The sequence below is a fragment of the Anomaloglossus baeobatrachus genome, chromosome 6 (assembly GCF_048569485.1).
Source record: "Anomaloglossus baeobatrachus isolate aAnoBae1 chromosome 6, aAnoBae1.hap1, whole genome shotgun sequence".
Classification (NCBI taxonomy): domain Eukaryota; kingdom Metazoa; phylum Chordata; class Amphibia; order Anura; family Aromobatidae; genus Anomaloglossus; species Anomaloglossus baeobatrachus.
In genome coordinates, this window is record NC_134358.1 from 413,696,536 (window position 1) to 413,716,320 (window position 19,785).

At 46.0% G+C, this 19,785-nt stretch overlaps 2 protein-coding genes across 6 annotated transcripts in view; one reads left to right on the forward strand and one right to left on the reverse strand.

The window, feature by feature from the left end:
* The window catches only part of COA1 (cytochrome c oxidase assembly factor 1), a 119,613-nt gene extending 111,940 nt beyond the window's left edge, over nt 1-7,673 (reverse strand). Inside the window, exons 1-2 of one of the 4 annotated variants that reach the window (XM_075316602.1) lie at nt 7,637-7,673; nt 4,310-4,368 (exon numbers count right to left, since the gene is read on the reverse strand). The gene's annotated coding sequence lies outside the window, so the exon portion shown is untranslated. Of the gene's footprint in view, nt 1-4,309; nt 4,369-7,499; nt 7,543-7,636 lie in introns of those variants that run through there. The other 3 variants (XM_075316601.1, XM_075316603.1, XM_075316605.1) reach the window with 3 other exon arrangements.
* Nucleotides 7,674-7,845: 172 nt separating this feature from the next.
* BLVRA (biliverdin reductase A) overlaps nt 7,846-19,785 on the forward strand; it is a 53,709-nt gene continuing 41,769 nt past the window's right edge. The window contains exon 1 of one of the 2 annotated variants that reach the window (XM_075316609.1): nt 7,846-7,944. Coding sequence is in view for 1 of the 2 variants with exons in the window: in XM_075316608.1 (XP_075172723.1) it covers nt 10,571-10,612 (42 nt within the window). In the remaining variant the exon portion in view is untranslated. Of the gene's footprint in view, nt 7,945-10,564; nt 10,613-19,785 lie in introns of those variants that run through there. The other variant, XM_075316608.1, reaches the window with a different exon arrangement.

A 19,785-nucleotide genomic window follows, 5' to 3' on the forward strand; every position in this document is an offset into this window, starting at 1 on the left:
CACAAGACAGCGATCCAGCTGTGAAGCTAGTGAAAGAACTGCTTACACAACAAGGTGCATACCCTAATCAGAATGCCCCAGCTGAGACACAACATCTCTGGAAAGAGAGAGGTAAATTGTTCCTGTACCAAGGGAAGCTCTGTAGAAGGCACACCAATCCAAAAACGCATGAGTTGGTCTGGCAGATCATTGTGCCCAAGAGAGACGTCAAGATGGTTCTGGAAGCTTACCACAACGGTGCTGGTCATTTTGGTTGGAAAAAGTTGGAAGTGCTCTTAAGAGAAAGATTCTACTGGGTTGGCATGAGAAAATCAATTGAAGATTGGTGTAGAAAATGCGGACCGTGCAACCTCAGAAGAAAGGATCAACAGAACCAGAGAGCTCCACTCCAGTCCATAGTAACCAAGCAACCACTCGAGCTAGTCGCATTAGACCACGTCAAGTTGTCACCAAGCCGGTCTGGCTATGTCTATGCCTTAACCATCGTGGACCATTACTCACGCTTCTTAGTGGTGGTACCCGTGAAAGACCTTACAGCTAGAACAGCAGCTAAAGCATTCCAGACGTACTTTTGCAGACCCCATGGTTACCCAGAACAAGTCCTTGCAGATCAAGGTCCAGCTTTTGAATCACAGATTTTCCAAGAATTCTGCAACATGTATGGCTGTAAAAAGATCCGCACAACAGCATACCACCCCCAAACAAATGGCTTATGTGAGAAGATGAACCATATTGTGATTGACCTGTTGAAGACCTTACCAGAGTCAGAAAGAAATCAATGGCCAGAGAAATTGCCAGACTTAGTGGACTTGTACAATCATGTCCCGGTGAGTTCTACAAACTGCACCCCCGCTTACCTAATGCGTGCAAGGCCCGGTAAACTGCCAATTGATTTAGATATGGGAATTCTGAAGCCAGATGCGGAAGTTCAAGCATCCAATTGGGATACCCTACGTCAGCAGCAGTATCGCCAGGTACAAGAGTGCGTAGAGAAAAGTCTCCAACAAGCTAGGGGAAGACAAGAGAGAACCTTCAACCAGCATGCTCTAGCAACCCCATTGCAACCTGGTGACCAAGTTCTCAAGAGGAAACGGCGCACAAACAAATTGGATAATCAGTGGGAAACCACCCCATATACAGTCTTACCATCCAGTATGGATAATCCCAAAGTGTGTCTCATCAGTAAGGATGAAGGAAGGACATCAGCTGTCGTGTCAAGAGATCAACTCAAACCGTGTCCTGAAACCCTGAAGACACCAGAAGTCACCTTACCCGTACAGGTACAACCTGTCAAGAAGGAAGAAGATGTATTCCATACAGTCTTAGGAGATTTCCCAAAAACATGGCCAAATTACTATGGAGCAGTAGTAGTCCCAATGATCGCCTTCCCTCAAGTGGTGGAACCACAATCAGAATCCATACCACAAGAAGTCCCAAGACATGAAGAACTGGAAGTTGAAACCGTAGAGGAAGAACAGATTCCTGGTCCCAGTGAGCTTGCCAGTCCTACAGTCAGCCCCCCATCCTCACAAGTACCAGAAACACCAAATAGGTACACTTCCACCCACACCATTATGCTAAGTACACCCAGTACACCAGCAGTACGCAGGTCACAGCGTAGTACTCAGGGTCAGATACCAGCAAGATATAAAGACTAATGTGGAATTGCATATAAAATGTACATATGTTATAATGTTTATATGAAAAACCGTAACAGTTTAGTGTACAGAAAAGGTGAGAGAAGAGTGGTGTAAGGTGGCAGCACGGAGAGTTACAACTTGATCACATTGTTGGTGGCCCGAGGGCCGTGAGGCCTACTGCACTTATGACCAGAGTAGAGACACCTTTAAGAAGTGTTTGTTGATTGAAATGTTTATTTAATTGCAACGTTAAGACCAAAAGCCCAGTACCTACAGAGACTATACTGTATGAACACTTATATATTTTTGAACATTTTGGACTCTTTTTGAACTTTAAGGTTTTTGTATTTTTTCCTTTTGAGACTCTGTATATATATATATAATTGTTGTGATAACTTGTTTGTTTGTTTCACAGTCCCGGAGTACTGTTCTTCACTAAGGGGGAATGTGGCACCCCAGGGTTGCCACAGTAACAACACAAAGGGTTAACTCCCCACACACAACACCAAGACCTCCTGGCCAGAAGGGGGAGACCAAGCTGCTTCCCTGTACATTCTGCTGGGGGGGAGGAAATGGTCAGAAGTAGTTTCAGTTTGGAAGTTGAGTGCAGAGAGTGCAGTTGAGTGGAGCTGCAGCTCGGTGCAGAGCAGAGCACTGAGGAGACAGGATCTCTGTAGGTTGGAAGCTGGCTTTAGCTCACCTCAGGATCCACTGACCAATTCCAGGCCTAGCTGAGGGTCTGAGGAAAGGAGACAGATTACACAGAGAACATTCCTGGGAGGCAGAGCATTGCTGAGCTCATCCCCAGTGGAGCACACAGAACGGATGCTGGATCCGAGACTGCAGGTTACATGCTGCACAGTTACCACCAGAGAAGTGAAGATTCCAGATCTTTCACCTGTACCACAGACACAAGCAACAAACGCAGAGTTCAGGAACATACTAGTAAGGACTCGAGTTGCCTGTCAGGTCGGTACCGAGGAGCACAGAGCCAGCTGCATAGTTCACGCAGCAGCAGGGCCACAGACACACAGTGCAGGCAAGGAAGCCAAAACGGCCCGGCTGGGTGGGAGAAACCCTGAACCCCTCACAGACTCCGTGGACAGTACTCTGCTGAATAACATCATCAGTAAAAGACAAAGAAACTGCAAAACCGTGAGTCTGCCTGTTTATTGTGCTCGTGTCCTGCACTCCCCCCATAGACTAACATACTGCCCCGGGGAAAAGGCTCTACCCGTGGGGAGCCGTCCCATCTCAAGCTGCCTTCCATCACCCCGGAGGTTCTGCAGCAGCGGTGGTCATCTCTGATCACATTCCACGGGTGGCGTCACGAACATAACCCCCCTTTTTATTGTGGAACCAGGGAGCACAGACCGGGTCACGACACCGTGATCCCCTTTCCAGAAGCGACCCCTTGGCCCGGTTCTGGGTATCCCCTTAACCCCTGGCGACACACGATGGCAGCGGAGAGGTGAGTGAGATTATCCTGTGATGCTGCACATTCATTAGCAAGTTAGCACACCCACAGGGGTCCACAGGGGCGTACTAACATGCTAATGGAGGCAACTAGCCAGGAGAACTAATGCCCCTAGTCCCCTCGCTCATTAGCATACCATAAAAGATCTTTAGAAATACTTTTCTAAAGATCTCTTTATCTATGCTAGTGTATACAGGGACGGTTAGGCAGGGATTAGCAATATACACCTAGAACTGCTCGTGGTTGTTGGTGCATATTGCACCTGACAGGTTCCCTTTAAGGCTATGTGAGCATGCTGGGTTTTTGTGCGTTTTCTGCTGCAAAAAACACACAAAAACGCACCCGCGGCAAAAACGCATCGGTAAAAACGCATTTCTCTGCGTTTTTGGCTGCATTTTTGATCTCTGCATTATGCTGCATTTTTCCAATGCATTGCATGGGTGGAAAACGCAGTAAAACGCAGAAAAGAATTGTCATGACCATTTTTTTTTTCAGCTCAAAAACGCAGCTAAAAAACAAAGTTGTGTGTGGACAGCAAAAATGAAAACTCATAGGCTTTGCTGGGGAAGCAAAGTTATGCAGTGTTGAGCCCAAAAACACACAAAAACGTACCCGAAAAATGCGCAAAAACGCTGCGAAAAATGCACTGTGCACACATAGCCTAAGAGGACAAACGCAGTCTCTTGGGTCAATAAAAAAGGTCAGATTTCTCATTGCTTTAGCACCAGTTAGTGCTATATCAGGGATTTTTGCCTTTTTTTAAGTTGTGATTTGAAGTTTAGTCTTTTTGTTTTTTAAATCAAAGTGTCTTTTCCAGATGGTTTATACCAATTCATGGATGTGACTTTTTTTTAAAAGAGTCGTAAAAGTTGATGAAGCAATCAATTCTCCAGTCCGTCCCCTTCACAAAGCGGTTTTTGGTGCACCTGTAATTTGGGCACTTCTTTTAGGACATTTCACAAATTGTATGACTTTTCCTGCTGAAAAGTCACAAAACTAGTTAGACAGGAAAAAGACCATTTTTTACTTTGTGCAAAAGTAATTAATCTCATGAGCCATTTTGGTGAACTTAGTGTCTTACAAAGTCAGCTAAAATCCCGTCAAAAAAGAAAAGTGCCTTAAAAAAATGCAAATGATGAGTCAGACCCAAAGTGTGCTAGAATTAAAAGGGTGGTCTGAAAATCCTACTTACGTCAGGGATTGTTTTAAAGGAGATTCCCAGCATTAACTCTTTGTCTTCTTAAGTTTTGGCTGTGAATAAATAAGAAAATCAGTGTTACATAACCCAACTGCTCCACCGATGCCCTTGGTCTTTGCAGATATGGCAACAGTGGTGACATCATATTACCAGTACAAGACAGCTGCAGCCCATCAATGGGCTCACAGGTATTGTTCTATATCGCCATAACTGCTGAGGTCAGTGATGGGCTGCAGCGGTCACATTCTATAGTCATGTCAATAATAATTGAGGGCAGTGACAGAGAGGTCAAGGGTATGGGTATAGGCACACATCTTTTAAACACAGGTCAGTTCTTTAAGCAGAACCCCCATTATACTCTATGAAGCAGCTCACATGTCCGTGTTTTTACACCAGCTGTGTGTCAACGCAACACACATGGAGACATGTTGCTTTTTTCTGGTAGCGCGGACAAGGGCCAACACAAGTCTATGGAACCGTGAAAAACACGTACAGCACACAGAGGGTATCAGTGTGCATAAGTGTTTAACATTGCAAGATATAAGAGGTTTCTAATTTCATTGTTTCTTTATCCATACCAGAAAAAAAACACTGATGACACACTGTAAAAATGGACACACTGATGATACAATACACCCTGCCCAGGTCCAGTGTCGAGTCTCTGCAGCGCTGATGTGATGTCAACAGTGCTGCAGCCAATGACTGCGCTCAGCAGTCATGCTGATGTAGATGCCACAAGCCTCTGCGCTCACTGATTGGCTGCACTGCTGTCACCGTGATGTCAGCGCTGCAGGCAACAAAAATTGGGAGCAGTGGTGGGGACTGAGCATATTTTTTTTTTCACTACTAAGGGAACTTTTCTTTGAACGAGAACAAACCCTTGAAAAACAGACTGCTGGGAGCCTGCCCCCAGCAGCCCACAATCAGTAGTAGCCCAATGTATGTGTTGACAGCTCAGCTCCATACACTGTGTAGTAGCCACTGACGAACGTAGCATTTTTCATTGCCAAAATGATGACTTGGTGAATAAGAGGTGGTTCACTACTTCCCTGTAAGGCCCCCTTCACACGTCCGTGAAAATCACGCACGTTTTTCACAGACGTGTCAAAGGTGCGTATTGTACTCCGTGTGCCGTGTTTATGGCACAATGTGTGTTCTCCGTGTGTTATCTGTGATAACACACGGAAAAGGGGAACTTTATGCTCACCTGTCCCTGGTGTAGCTGTCCGTGGTGCTGATCTTCGTTCTCCACTCCTGCCGACTGCCCGCTGCTGCTGCTTCCTCCCGAAGTGGAATGAATATGCAATGAGCATAATGAGCAGGGCTTGGAAGCAAGTGACAGCAGCGGCAGAGACAGCAGTGCTGGAGAAGGGGAGTATAGATTTTTTTTTTTTTACAAACATGTGTTTTCTCCGGTGCGTGTCACATGGATCACATCCGTGCGGTCCATGTGACACCCGTGATGCCGGAGAAAAACGGACATGTCTACATGTGGAGCACACGGGCACACGTATGCTCCACAACGTACACACGGTCCATAGCAAAACACGCACGTGTGCGCAGACCCATATTTTAATGGGCCTATGTGTGCCCGTGTCTCCGGCACATGAGGAAACAGACCAAACACGTACCGGAGACACGGACGTGTGAAGGGGGCCTAAAACTGATAGGGAAGGCCTTTCCTAAATACCTTGTTTAGCCTATTCAGCCTGTGAGTGACGCTATTGTGGTCAGCTCATCCCCATGAAGTGACCCCCGGGGCTCTGTGACTGGTGATGTCACGTCAACTTCCACACACCCCAAATCTATTCTCCCCAAAATAAGGGCAGAACTAAGCCAGATGTGGGGTAGGAGGACAACAGAGGCAATTACAGTACAAGCAATGTGCTGCACTGGTTAGCAGAAAGAAAGTAGAATACTGTATCTACAAATGCAAATTGATAAACATGTTGTATAGTATATACTGTACTGTACAGTGGTATACTGTATACAGTACATATGTACAGAACGTTACCTCCAGAGCAGGTCAGAGCGCAGTGAAAGGACAGAAAGCACTGCTCTTAGGGCTCTTTTCCATCTGCAATTAAATAATCTCTGCGATACTCACCCAGAAAGTGGGGTGAGGGTCATGTGTATGGTCTGTGTTTTTTTTCTCACCTAGCATTTGTATGACATGCGAGTGTCATGCGAGCGCTATGCGAGTTCCGTGCGAGTGGTATGCGATTCTATAGATTTTTCATACCATTATGTGTATGACATGCGTATGTCATATGTGTGACATGCGTATGCCATCCGTATTGCGATATTTGTCTCGCTCCCATAGGGTTGCATGGGGGTGCGAGAGCTGAGTCTTGCTGACAATTGCAGCATGCTACCATTTCACTATGAGTGCGATTTGTGTGGAGAAAAAACGTCCAGGATGGCATGGTCACATAGTTTAACACTGGTGTGAGTGCAATCCGATTTTGCATCGGATCACACTTGCACCAGAAAATCGCAGATGGAAAAGCGCCCTTAAACCAAGTTACAAATTTGTAAAAAGCTTTGCTTGTCTTGCAAAACGCTCTCAAACCAAGTTACTCTTAATCCAAGGTTCCACTGTGTGTGTGTGTGTGTGTGTGTGTGTGTCATATATATATATATATATATATATATATATATATATATATATATATATATATATTATATATATATATATAGACACACACACACACACACACACATACTCTGTTCCCACGATGAGTATTTGAGGTTGCAGCATTTCTGCACCAATTACATACATTATGTTACTTGTGGTTCTTTTTATTGAATTATTTACATCATTTTGGTAAGTTGTGTTATAAATAAAGTTGCTTTGTTTTTGAAACTTCCTGGTATTGGGCTTTGATAGAACTGTATTGGCGGTCGTGTGTGGATTACACGCGATCTATGCATGTTTCCACAGCAGGTTTTCTGCATGACATACAAGTGTATGGGGACCGTCACCGCAGGTCAATCCATGGGGCAGAGAACAGCGGCTACTCTGCTGACACTGTGCGGTGCTGCGCCTCTGGTGCAGGGAATCATGCAGCACCACACCCCAATGCGGGGACCTAACAGCACAGTGCCCCCGCTGACCTCTGACCCCAGGGCCGCCCCATAACAACCAGCACACGCCATGCACGGCTGAAGACCTCTCACTCACTGTGTGCCAAGTCTTAGTCCCGGCGCTTCTTTGAAGGTCGCAACTTTATTTACAAATAGATCAAGTTCAATTCAGCCATCACTGATAATGGCAACTCGATAGGAGGACACAACCCCTGCCAGTTAAGAAGCGCTCACCTCTAACAATCCCGAGCAATACCACTAATACATCTCTCTATGTGCCAAAAATGACAAAAACATGTATAACTGACATTAGGAACTATCGTTCCCAAAAGAAAGATGGCGGAGGTCTGGCGCGCAATCTGATGACGAATTAATGCCGTTACCCAATCAGCATTCTCCCATAATGCGCGCTCTTGTGTCGCTCGGAGAGGGGCTGACATGTTTTGGGAGGGGATGCGCGATGGGGTTTGGTTTCCAGTGCGCGCTCCCGAGTCTCGGCAAGAATCGGAGCCAGTGACAGCGCCTGCTGATGGTGCAGGGAGGTGAGTGCTGCGTGTGCAGACCATGCCGGCTGCCGTGTCCGGTGATGCAGGCTTTGTACCGGGGGCTTATATGTTTTATTCCTGAGGAGTCACATTGGGGGTCTCGTACAGACATGGGACGTGCATGGTTTGTGTTATGTAAAGCCTCCCCGTCCAGTGCATAGCTCCTTTCCCAGCAGCTCTGTGTCATCTCCTCATTGTTAGGAGCGCTGCTTGCTGTCATTGATTGGAAACACTGCAGTCTCCTATAGCTGTCTCTGGATTTCTACATCTCCAGGGTCAGACCGGTTCTGTCACTTTTTCCCCCACATGTGTGCAGTATAATCAGCCCAGACACAGTGAGCGGCCACATTACAGCCATTCTGGGATAACCTGACATCACTCACCATTTTCAGTTGCAAATCATCAAATCCTCTTTTTTATAGAAGTTCATGCATTGTCCTTGCCCTGGGGCTTGTATTAAACTGAGGTTAATCTGCATAGAGATGTGAGACCCCCAGAGACCCCTGGCATACGTCTCTGCCTGATCCTATATAGGAGAGGAGAGCGGTCCCAGAATGTCAGAAGACGGATCTACAGTCAGCGGAGAGAGGGGGGGAGAGCGATTCTGGGGTCCCAAACACCTCCAGATTGTATGCAGGATCAGTGACCTAACACTAGAAGTCCCAGAAATGTCGAGATCCCCCTGAAGTCCCGAAAGAGGGTCAAATGACCCTCAGTCCAAACTGAATAGAACTAACTAGAAACTAAATGGCTAAACTCAATGGAAAACAACAACCTCCTGTGGTGCGACAGTAATGGCCTTAGGCTATGACCGCACTTTGCGTTTCAGGTGCTTTTTAGGTGCGTTTTGAGATGCACCTTTTTCCTGCCAAAAGGGATGCTTTTTTACTTTTCCATAAGTCTATGGAAAATGTGGATTTCTAGACCGCACTTTGCGTTTTAAAGCGCTGCGTTTAATTTGCATAATTTGTGGCAAAAACTCTGAGTTCAAAGAAGCAGCATGTCAATTGTTTTTGCCATTTCTGCAGCGTTTTGCTAACATTGAAGTCAATAAGAAATAGCAAAAACCAAGAAACTTCACATTTCCAGCGTTTTACCTGCTTTTTGGTGCAGAAAACATGCGTTTTTGACTTCAAAAACGCATGCTTTTCTGACATTAAAATAATGGAATAATATGTCCCTTTACACACACACATAGTCCGACAATGAAAAGAAAGAAAATTATGATGTTATTGCTATTTTAGCATTAAATATTATAAAACCGCTATAATTTCAAGAAATATAAATATTTTCTTTATTAATTCCAAAATTCTGTTTTCTTTTTTTTTTCTCTTTTTTCATTCTGTTTGACTATTTTATCTTTATTAAGCAGTGTCTTGATGTTCAAGACGCATCTGTCAAAACGCAGGTGAAAAAGCATGCCAAAAGCGCTTAAAACGCGGTAAATACGCATGCGTTTTTAGTGCTAAATTTCTGGAAAAGGGCAACTTTGGCTAAATCAATTAAGGCAAAAACGTGCGTTCTGAACTGCAAGTAGCACAACGCAAAGTGCGGTCATAGCCTAAATTACAGAACAGAAGACGGTGATTATAGGAAGTTAGCTAAAATCCTTCAGGTCATTGGATGCGTCTCTGGGTTCCAAAGGTACAAATGTTAAATGACCCCTCTCTGGGACTTCTAGTGTTAATAAGCTAACTAATGATAGAAACTTAGACTGTCCGGTCTATGCTCCAAAGCATCATCCAGTATAAGGCACTGTGGGAGATCTGCACATAGTCTAGCCTAAGGGGCCCTTTGCACACTACGACATCGCAGGTGCGATGTCGGTGGGGTCAAATTGAAAGTGATGCACATACGGCGTCGCTGTCGACATCGTAGTGTGTAAAGCATTTTTGATACGATTAACGAGCACAAAAGCGTCGTAATCGTATCATCGGTGTAGCGTCGGTCATTTCCATGAATTGGGAAAGACCGATGTTACGATGTTGTTCCTCGTTCCTGCGGTAGCACAGATCGCTGTGTGTGGAGCCGCAGGAGCGAGGAACATCTCCAACCTGCGTCCCGGAAGGAAGGGGGGCGGGATGTTTACGTCCCGCTCATCTCCGCCCCTCCACTTCTATTGGCCGCCTGCCGTGTGACGTCGCTGTGACGCCGCACGACCCACCCCCTTAGGAAGGAGGCGGGTCGCCGGCCAGAGCGATGTCGCAGGGCAGGTAAGTGCATGTGAAGCTGCCGTAGCGATAATGTTCGCTACGGCAGCTATCACCATGATATTGCCGCTGAGATGGGAGCGGGGACTATCACGCACGACATCGCAGCATCGGCTTGCAATGTCGTAGTGTGCAAAGTGCCCCTTAGGGGGCTCGGTCTAAAAATAAGATTCTTTAGTAAAGCAGCCCCAATGTGATGAGCTTTATGCCACCTAATTATTTCTCTGTGTGTTTTTGATTGTACGCAGCAGTTTTTCTGCTTTGGAACATATAGAGATACTTTACACTAGAAAAGATTAGTTACTCAGTAAGGTGCAGTATGGAGGCACCATGTGGTAACGCAAAGAATTCCTATAGGCTGTAGTACATAGTAGAAACTGACCCTTATATTTTGGCTGCACAGGGGCAGTGAGATGCCTGGTGGACGAGGACAGCGTGGTGCAGGGGGGCCGCAGGTGAGGTGCCTGGTGCATGGGGGCAGCAGGGCGGGGAGGCGCCTGGTGCAGGGGGTAGCGGAAACAAACACTTCATGGAAAATACATTTTCAGGGATTTTTGTACAAATTGATGTGTATACTGATCTCTGTGTTTTTCATTTTTCCCAGCGACTAATGTGATCAAGGTCCTGGAGGACCGAAATGTTATTGTCGCAAGTGTCACATGTCTTTCAATTGTTGCTATCTTGCCTTCTGTATTAAAAATCTATTAGCATTGAGAAAAAGAGTTATATCTTTATTCATTCGTGCCCATTGAGAGTGCAGTGTTATATTTATATTTGATTTTTCAGGGATTTTTAATCCTCTTACACTAGCACCTCCCCCATACTTCTAATTCTAAGTGTGTGCACACTATTTTCTTATTAAGGTGCTAGGGGTCAGCATGGACGATGAGGTGCAGGGGATAGCGGGGGCCATGAGGTGCCTGGTGCAAGGGATAGTGGGCGCCATGAGGTGCCTGGTGCTAGGGGTCAGCAGGGGAGGTGCCTGGTGCAGGGGATACCGGGGGGCCATGAGGTGCCTGGTGCAGGGGGGCATTCTGTTGTAGACTGTAATTGCACTACATTTGGGGTGTGGCAGGAGATACTCTGTAAAAGAACAGATCTGTATTATTTGTGTTTTTCTGTCTTCTCTCTGGGCCCATATTGAGAATAGCAGTATGGAGGAGCCCACCGCTGTCCTGAGATCGTCCCTTTTATATTTCAAGGGTGCAATTTAGGTGCAGATAATTATTTTTGGGGTTCTGACCATTTGTGTACAGAATCCGTGTTCTTCCATATTCCAGCTGCTGCGGTGTATAGAACTGTAAATAATGCACCGGATAATCCAGTAAATCCAGATATCATATTCTTTCATCTGAACTATAGTAATATGAGTACTCCTTTATATTGGGGAGGAATATGCCTTATTTTTGATGGGTGAAATATGACGTGGCTTATATAAAACCACTACTACTACACACAAAGGAGATTTACTGCCAAAGAAACCTTTATAACCATGCTAAAAATGGAGCACGAGTTTTGACTATTTTAGTTTCTAAATGGTCACTGTTTCAATAAACATCATAAATCAATAGTACAATTGTTTAGAAACTTTAATATATGCTATCAAAGAAATCTGCTTCTTTTCCACTTATGAGCCACATCTTCCCCTGCCTGAACCCATCATCCTCTGCAAGAAAAAAAAACTAAATCTGATTTAATTCCAGGCGTCAGTCTGAGGTGTCAGATTATACTCCATGGAGAGAGGCGGAAGAATGAGTGAGGAGCATTCAGCACAGCGACACCAGGCAGGCACGGGTAGATTCACCTCACATCACGGCTGGATTCACAGCCACACAGCTCTGTGCTGCAGTATAATGCCCTCTGCTGTGACTGCTTCTGTCTGTGTGATACAGAGAAAGAATAGCCGAAATCAATCTGTGTGCTGTGTATAAGAGAATATTATAGCAGCTAGCTTCCATCCACTAGCTCAGGGAGAACTGATAATGAGAGATAAAGCCTGCAGAGGGGAAAATGCAATACAAGTGATATATTGGCTAGGAATGGTGTTTATTCCTCATGTAACAGCCTATTCTGAAAAGTGCCCTGAAGCTATAGATACACTGTAACACTACTAAGGGTATGTGACCACGATCAGCTTCCTGGACGCAGCGGGTCCTGACCTGCGGGGCCACATGTCTCCTCCGCAGGAGACCGCAGCTGCTCGTACCCACTATCAGGGCTCAGTGCGCTGCAGTCTCTCCCTTGTGTTCTCCGTACGGAGGACGAATGTGAATTGAAACAATTGACATGCTGCGACTTGGAAAGCCGCACCACAGGTCAGTGTTTGCTGCGGAATAAACAAGCAAAGTGGGCATGGGATTTCTAGAAATCCATCCACTATGCTTGTACTGTACAATGCAGCTTTTTAGATGCAGCGAAAACACGCTAAATCCAAAATGCTGCAAACACTGATCATGGGCACATACCCTAATTCTACCTTATCAGGTTTTGAATAGTTTGAAAAATTAAAAGAATAGGTAAAACATGCCAACCATAACACTTTATGCCATGAATTATTCATATGTACTCCATCCATGGGATAGCGTAAGACCTGGAAATGCGGACTGCTATTAACTCCTTATTACCCTGATTGCCACCACACCAGGGCTATCGGGAAGAGCTGGATAAAGTGCTGGGATTGTTGCATCTAGTGGATGTGTCAATTCCGGGCGGCTGCTATTTTTAGGCTGGGAGGCACCCAATAAGCATGGGTCTCCCTAGCCTGAGAATAGCAGCCCCCAGCTGTCAGCTTCATCTTGGTTGGATATCAAAATTTGGGGTGACCGCATGCCGCCTTTTAAAAATTATTGATTTAAATAATAAAAAAAAGCTGCATCTGTTTCCTTCTATTTTGATACATAGCCAAGATAAGTGCACGTCTGGGGGCTGCAGCCTGTAGCCATGGCTGTATGTGTTGTGTATGATAATATGGGGGGGGACCCTGTGCCAATTTTTTTATGTATTTATTTTACTGTACGATATAGACCCTCCCACTGGTGTCTGTGATTGGAAATGTCAGACATGCTGTCACTCGGTGTGGGGGCGCTTCAGACTGCAACCAATTACAGACGCTGATGGGTGGGAAAGCAGTGCATATTCAGTGAAGGTAATGAGTAATCCGGGAAGTGAATGAGAGGCCGCGGGAGCGTACAGCCTCGCCAGTGACTCGGTAAATAAGAAGCGCTTGCTCCTACCCACTTGCGCTGGATTCTGGTTCACATAAATTATATTGGAACCGGCATCTGGCCAGATACCAGGGATCAGTCCCTCGCCAACTGCGAGTCCTCCCATCACTAGTGAGAAATGCATGGACAAAACAAAAAGAACTGACATGCTGCATCTTTGTGGTCACCACAAAGTTGGAGCCAAAAAAAGCTGCAACGTGCGGACAGTAAAAATGAAATCTCATAGACTTTGCTGGGGAAGGAAATGCATGCCGTTTGGTACCAAAACTGGACCCAAAAAATGCGGAAAAAAATGCAGTGTGCGCACATAGCCTAATGTTGTGATGAAGTCTTACTTTTGCACCCTATCTGACTTTGGCCATAGAGAGACAAAGCTGAATGGTGTGGCAAGATGATTCCTGAGAATTGTGCCCAGATGGGACTCCATGTTTGCTGGAATCAGACGACCAACAGTCCCACGAGCTTGCAGTTGCATATCTCTAGATCTAATGTCAGATTGGACAAGAGTGTACCCCGAATATCCTTTTCAAGCAGCAAACTTTCCTAACCATGGAAGTACCACCATTTTATTACAGAAACATGAATCTTAGGTGACCGTTGTTGTCCATTCATCACAAGCAGGCACAGCTAAGGACCCCACTAAAATGAAGTCTACATTCGCTTCCTGAGCTATAGAGAACGGTGTGCTATACAGTATATCCTACCTTCTGCACAAAGGGGAAGTCATAAGGTATGGCTCTAAATCAGAAGAGCACCAAAATGATTGTCATCTGCAAAAAGGGTCTTTATTGCATGTGAATATCTAAAAAACTGACCTGCACATCCAACAAATGTGAACAGGTGCTAACTGAAAAAACATAGTAACTATAAAATGCATATAGCTGCACACTGAAAAGCCAAAAATGTACAAGGGAAAATATGGCACTGCATTACTGCAAAAGAGAGATATTTAGTTTATGTATTGGCCAATGCATGTAAGCCCGGAAACCAAGCGCAACGTAATCCGGGAACCTAACAGGTTATATATAACCTATTGGTTCTCGGATTACAGAGATATACCTTGCCGCTGGTTTCCGGGCTTGCATGCATTGACCAATACATAAACTAAATATCTCTCTTTTGCAGTAATGCAGTGCCATATTTTCCCTTGTACATTTTTTGCTTTTTCATTGTGCAACTGTATGCATTTTATATTTATTGCATGTGAGACCCTTGAGACTTTTGCCCCCACTGCAGTTTCTCATAGCAATGTTATCCCCAAGGGCGTCTATAAATACACAGAGCAGGGATCATTGCTGGAGCACTGTAGGCAGGCCCTTATTTAGAACAATATATACGCAGGTATTAAAATATTATTTAACCTATCGAGGAAGGAGCACGTGGTTTCTGAAATTAACGGCTACATGTTACACAACCTGATAGGATTCATTCCAGTTGTCAGCGGTTTGTGATTATTTCTGGATCCTGTTACATTGGCAGTGGCTGCCGAGTCCCTGCCCACGGTGTATGTGAGTCATTGCTGGGTGTTTCCATCAAGCCTCATTTATATCTGCCTGCAGTCTGTTTATAGGCATGATCGAGAATACAGTCACTCAGAGACTTTGTGGGATGATTTTTGTAATGTACAGAGGAACCTTGGATTACGAGCATAATTGGTTCCGGGAGTGTGCTCGTAGACCAAGTTACTTCTTATATCAAAGCGAATTTTCCCATAGGAAATAAATGAAACGCAGACAATTCATTCCACAACCCAAAAATATTTACTGTATTTATACAAACTTTTTCCCTTTCGCCCATGACAGCACCACCTGAGAGATAGGTGCCCCCCACATCAGGACAGGAAACCCACTGATAAAAAGGCAGTACCTCTCCTCCACATCAGTTTGGTTTCCTGTCCTGATGGGACAACCCACGGATTCTCCCAGGTCTGACCCGGTGTGGCAGTTTGGTTTCTTACCAAAAGCCAGCATTCGGGCCTGGATGCACCTCCCCAGGGCTTCGGCTGTCTGCGATGGTGGTGCGCGGGCCTGGAGCGGGAGCTCGGCTCTGCGTCGCCCCAGGCTATGTGATCCTCACACGAAGCCTGCGAGACGGGCGCCCTGCTGACGGAACGCCGGGGTGAAGAGGAAGTGACGCGGCGCCCGGAAGTTCATCACCTGTGCATGTGCAAGGTGTTCCAAGATGGCGGCGCCGAGTGAACGGATTTCGGGCGGGAAATTTGAACCAGGGAGGTATGAGGAGTCACCTTCGCTGCATTCTGGTGAGTATGACTTCTCCCCTATTCAGGATGGAAGACAACTCTCCTCCAGAGCAGGATGTGCTGGAACAGCATACAGATTCCCAGGGCAGCAAGGGGAGTGCTCCTCCGGCAGGGCTAGTCCCTCCAGTCCGGCAAGTCGACATTCCAGGGGATCTGAGAAATCCAAATCTGGAAGTCATAAACTGCCTCCGAAACCGGTACCAGATCCGCCATCTTGGGGGGTGAGTGCCTGCTGTAGCATTTCATTGTTTAAAAGTCTCCCCCCTATGTTCCCTTCTTTCTTCAGGAGGTACCTCTAAAAGGAATCATAGGAATTGTGGGGTTTACAAGGTCAGTCTATCCTCAGATTACCAAGGGGGCCTTGTCCCACCTGTATCAGAGAGTTCTTCTGTTTTATTTAGATCATAATGTTGAAATTACATACAAAATGAAACAACGTGACCAAATCCTGACGTGTTTCGGACCCTAGAACAGGGCCCTTATTCTTAGGTAACATGGACAAATATGTATGCTGAATTTATAAGAGGAAACATGAACTTGTCTCAGTGAATCAGTGTCCAAGTGAGAACATCTGCTGTAGACTGATTGCTCCCTGTCTTGTCTTAAATGAACAAAAAAAAAAAGAGGCTGCTGAGTGTTGTGGTGCGCCTGTAACCCTAGCTATATGCTGGGTGTTGTGGTGCGCCTGTAACCCTGGCTATATGCTGGGTGTTGTGGTGCGCCTGTAACCCTGGCTATATGCTGGGTGTTGTGGTGCGCCTGTAACCCTGGCTATATTGGGAGGCTTGGACTGTTGTATCTCTTGTGATTCTCAGTTCTGGTCCAGATTGTGCTATGTGGATCAGGTGGTTACTGTCCTCTCACTGAGGAAGGGTGGTGCCTGGCCAAAAAATCCCAAAGCACTGTTAAAAAAAACACCACACAATGTTACCACAAAAAGCTTAATATACCATTGTGACACTCTAGGTGTGATCAAAGATACATAGTTTATAATTATATCATTCCAGATGTTGTAAAGTGTAAATAAGCGAATCCCTCAGCACCAGAAAGACTGCTTCTATTGTTCTCTGTTGTCAGCCATTATACACAACTGTTCTTGGTATAGAGAGGCTGCAACTATTATCCCTTGTTGTCAATCTTACAAGTCATAGAATAACTGTTATAATGTGGGAGAACTACTGCTTTTATTCTCTGTTGTCAGCTATTACTAACCAAGAAAAGGCTGTTATAATATGGGGGAACCACATCCACTATTCTCTATTGTCAACCTTAACAGGCTAGGTAAGAAACTATTGTAATATGGAAACTAACGTCTATTGTTCTCTGTTCTCAGCCATACAAGCTGGAAAAAAAAAAAGGGGTAATTTTAGTAGAAGGAAACTGCATCTCTTACTCTTTGGTTTTGGCTTATGTATGGAAGCACCACGCCGCAAGGCTGAGTTGAGAGATGTTATCCGTGCTGAAGTCAGGGAAACACATAAACAATCCACTAGGAATGATGGGGGAACTTCAGAGAAATCAGGCGGCTCTGAACGGGCTTCCAGAAAATTTTCACCTGCCTCTTCCTCAGCCTTGGATTCCTCATCTTCCTCAGACATGGACGGCAGACTATGCTTCCCATCCTCTGAGGTGACACCCCTAGTGGAAGCTGTCCACTCCACTATGGGGCTGGTGGATGATAAAGATCCTGAATCCACACAAGACCTCATGTTGGAGGCCTGGAATGCAGGCTCGTGGTACCTGAAAGGCTGCAGCAGGAGCTCTTTGCCCGGCGGTGGCAGGTACATGTGTAATAAGGTCCATAATGGTCTGGGTCCAACAATTAGACTAACTTAAGGGTACCGTGTCTAGTAAGGACATTATTTCCTCATTTCCACGTATACAGGGGGCGGCAGACTTCTAGCGGATGCTTCCATCGACTCGCTCAAATTATCTGCAAAGGTAGCAGCTCTTTCCAATTCAGCCAGAAGGGCCCTATAGTTGAAATGCTGGAAGGGGAGACATACAGTCCAGGAACAGACTATGCAGGATACCTTATGAAGGAGACCTTTTGTTTGGATCACAACAGGATGACCTTCTGTCCAAAGCGGCAAACAATAAACAAGGATTCCAGCTGTAAGAACTCCATTCCCTCGTGGCCGTCCGTTTTGGAGGAAGCAATTTTCCATAAGGAGCCTCCCAGAGACCAGAACTCCTGGAAGGATAGACGGAAGAGGTCCTCGGGATTATGTTTGATCCATCATCCTCTACCAAGCCACGAGGCCTTCAATGACTCCACCATCCCAGTGGGGGGAGGCTCTCCCTCTTCCTTGAGACTGTTTCCTCCAGCCCGTGGATTCTACAGATCATTGCAAAAGGGCTGACATTACAGCTGAAGTCGCCCCCTCGGGGGTATTTTATTATAACATCTATATGACAGGGAGAGAAAAGAATAGTGATCTCCATCCTAGAGCACTTAGGGTGGATCACAAATCAGGAAAAATCTAGAACACAAACCTCAACAGTGTTGGTCTTTCTTGGGGCTGATCCTGGATTCAGTCGCTCAGAAGTCTTCTCCTGGAGGAGCAGATACTGAAGTCACAATCCCTGGTCACCTTGGCGATTGAAAAACCAGTCATGACCCTCAGACAGGCTATGTCTCTTGTGGGGACCCTCACATCCTGCATCCCCACAGTTCCTTGGGCTCAGATAGATATGAGATCCCTTCAGATAGAGGTCCTGGTCTGACAGCAACAGTCAGGAGGCTTCTTGGATATGAGACTCCGCTTGGATCCAAAGGTGTTGCTTTCTCTGTCCTTCTGGCAGGACTTAACTCTATTGTCCGCAGGGGTGTCCGGGTGTCCCAACATCACGGATATCATCCCAACAGATGCAGGTCACTTAGACTGGGGAGCTTACCTGAGAACTCACCTGTTACAAGGACTATGGGACGATCATGTGAGGACTCAGTCCTCAAACTTCAGTGAACTAACTTCAATAAAATCAGCCAGGGGTCATCCCATGACAATAGATGCAATGCCGATCCCCTGGTCACAGGGTCTTCTATATGCCTTTCCACCCCTCGTTCTTCTTCCGGCGGTGCTCAGGAAGGTTCGGGAAGAAGAGACCCTCATTATCCTCATAGCTCACTTCTGGCCAAAAAGAGCCTGGTTCTGTTGGCTCCAAAGACTGGCAATATCAGACCCTTGGATACTGCCGGACAGGACAGACCTACTAGTCCAGGGACCAATGTGCCAACCCAAGGCTCCTACCCTCCACTTGACAGCGTGGCATTTGAAAGGCGGCTGCTCCTAGCACAGGGATTCTCCTGAGAATTTAGTAAAACTCTCCTTAAAAGTAGGAAGCCGGTCGCCACTGGTATTTAGGGAAGGGTCTGGTGAAAAATCCAGTAAGTTTCCTGGGCACAGATCGGGGTCCCCCTCTCTTCCCGGCCATCCTGGAAATCCTTCAGTAAGGGTTGGATTGAACTTATCCACTAGCACCTTGAAGGTACAAGTTTTGGCCCTAGGAGCCCTCTATAAACATAACCTCAGAGAATAGATGGATTAGCAGGTTCATTAAATCCTGTTCTAGAGCGACTCCTGTCCCTTCTCCTCGCATGCCTCCCTGGGATTAAATCTTGTCCTTGATGCCCTTATAGACACCCCATTGAGCCCCTTTCAGATGTTCCCGCCAAGACCCTGAAGGTGGTACTACTCATTGCTTGACCTCCGCTAGACGGGTGGGTGACCTACAGGCTCTCTCCATTGTCCATCCATATACCCAAATTTTGGTCGATAAGGTGGTATTGCGTACAGATCCCTCATAGCCTAAAGTGGTCAAGCCCTTCACAGGTCCCAGAAATTTATTCTGCCTTCCATTGTGACCCTCTTTCCAATGGCAAAGTGGACAGGCTCCATAGCTTGGATGTAAGACTTGCCCTTATAACCTACTTAGATAGGACCAGGGAATTGCGAGAATCTCAGGCCTTGTTTTTGTTATTTTACAGCCCCCGGACTTTCCCTAGATCGTATCTACAAGCACCTTGGCTAGGTAGGCCCGGGATGCTATGTCGCTGACCTACTCCGCTAAGGGAGTGCCAGTTCCCCTGCAGATTAAGGCCTTTCCACTGGGTCACTTTCTACTACTGAGCTGAGCGGGCAGA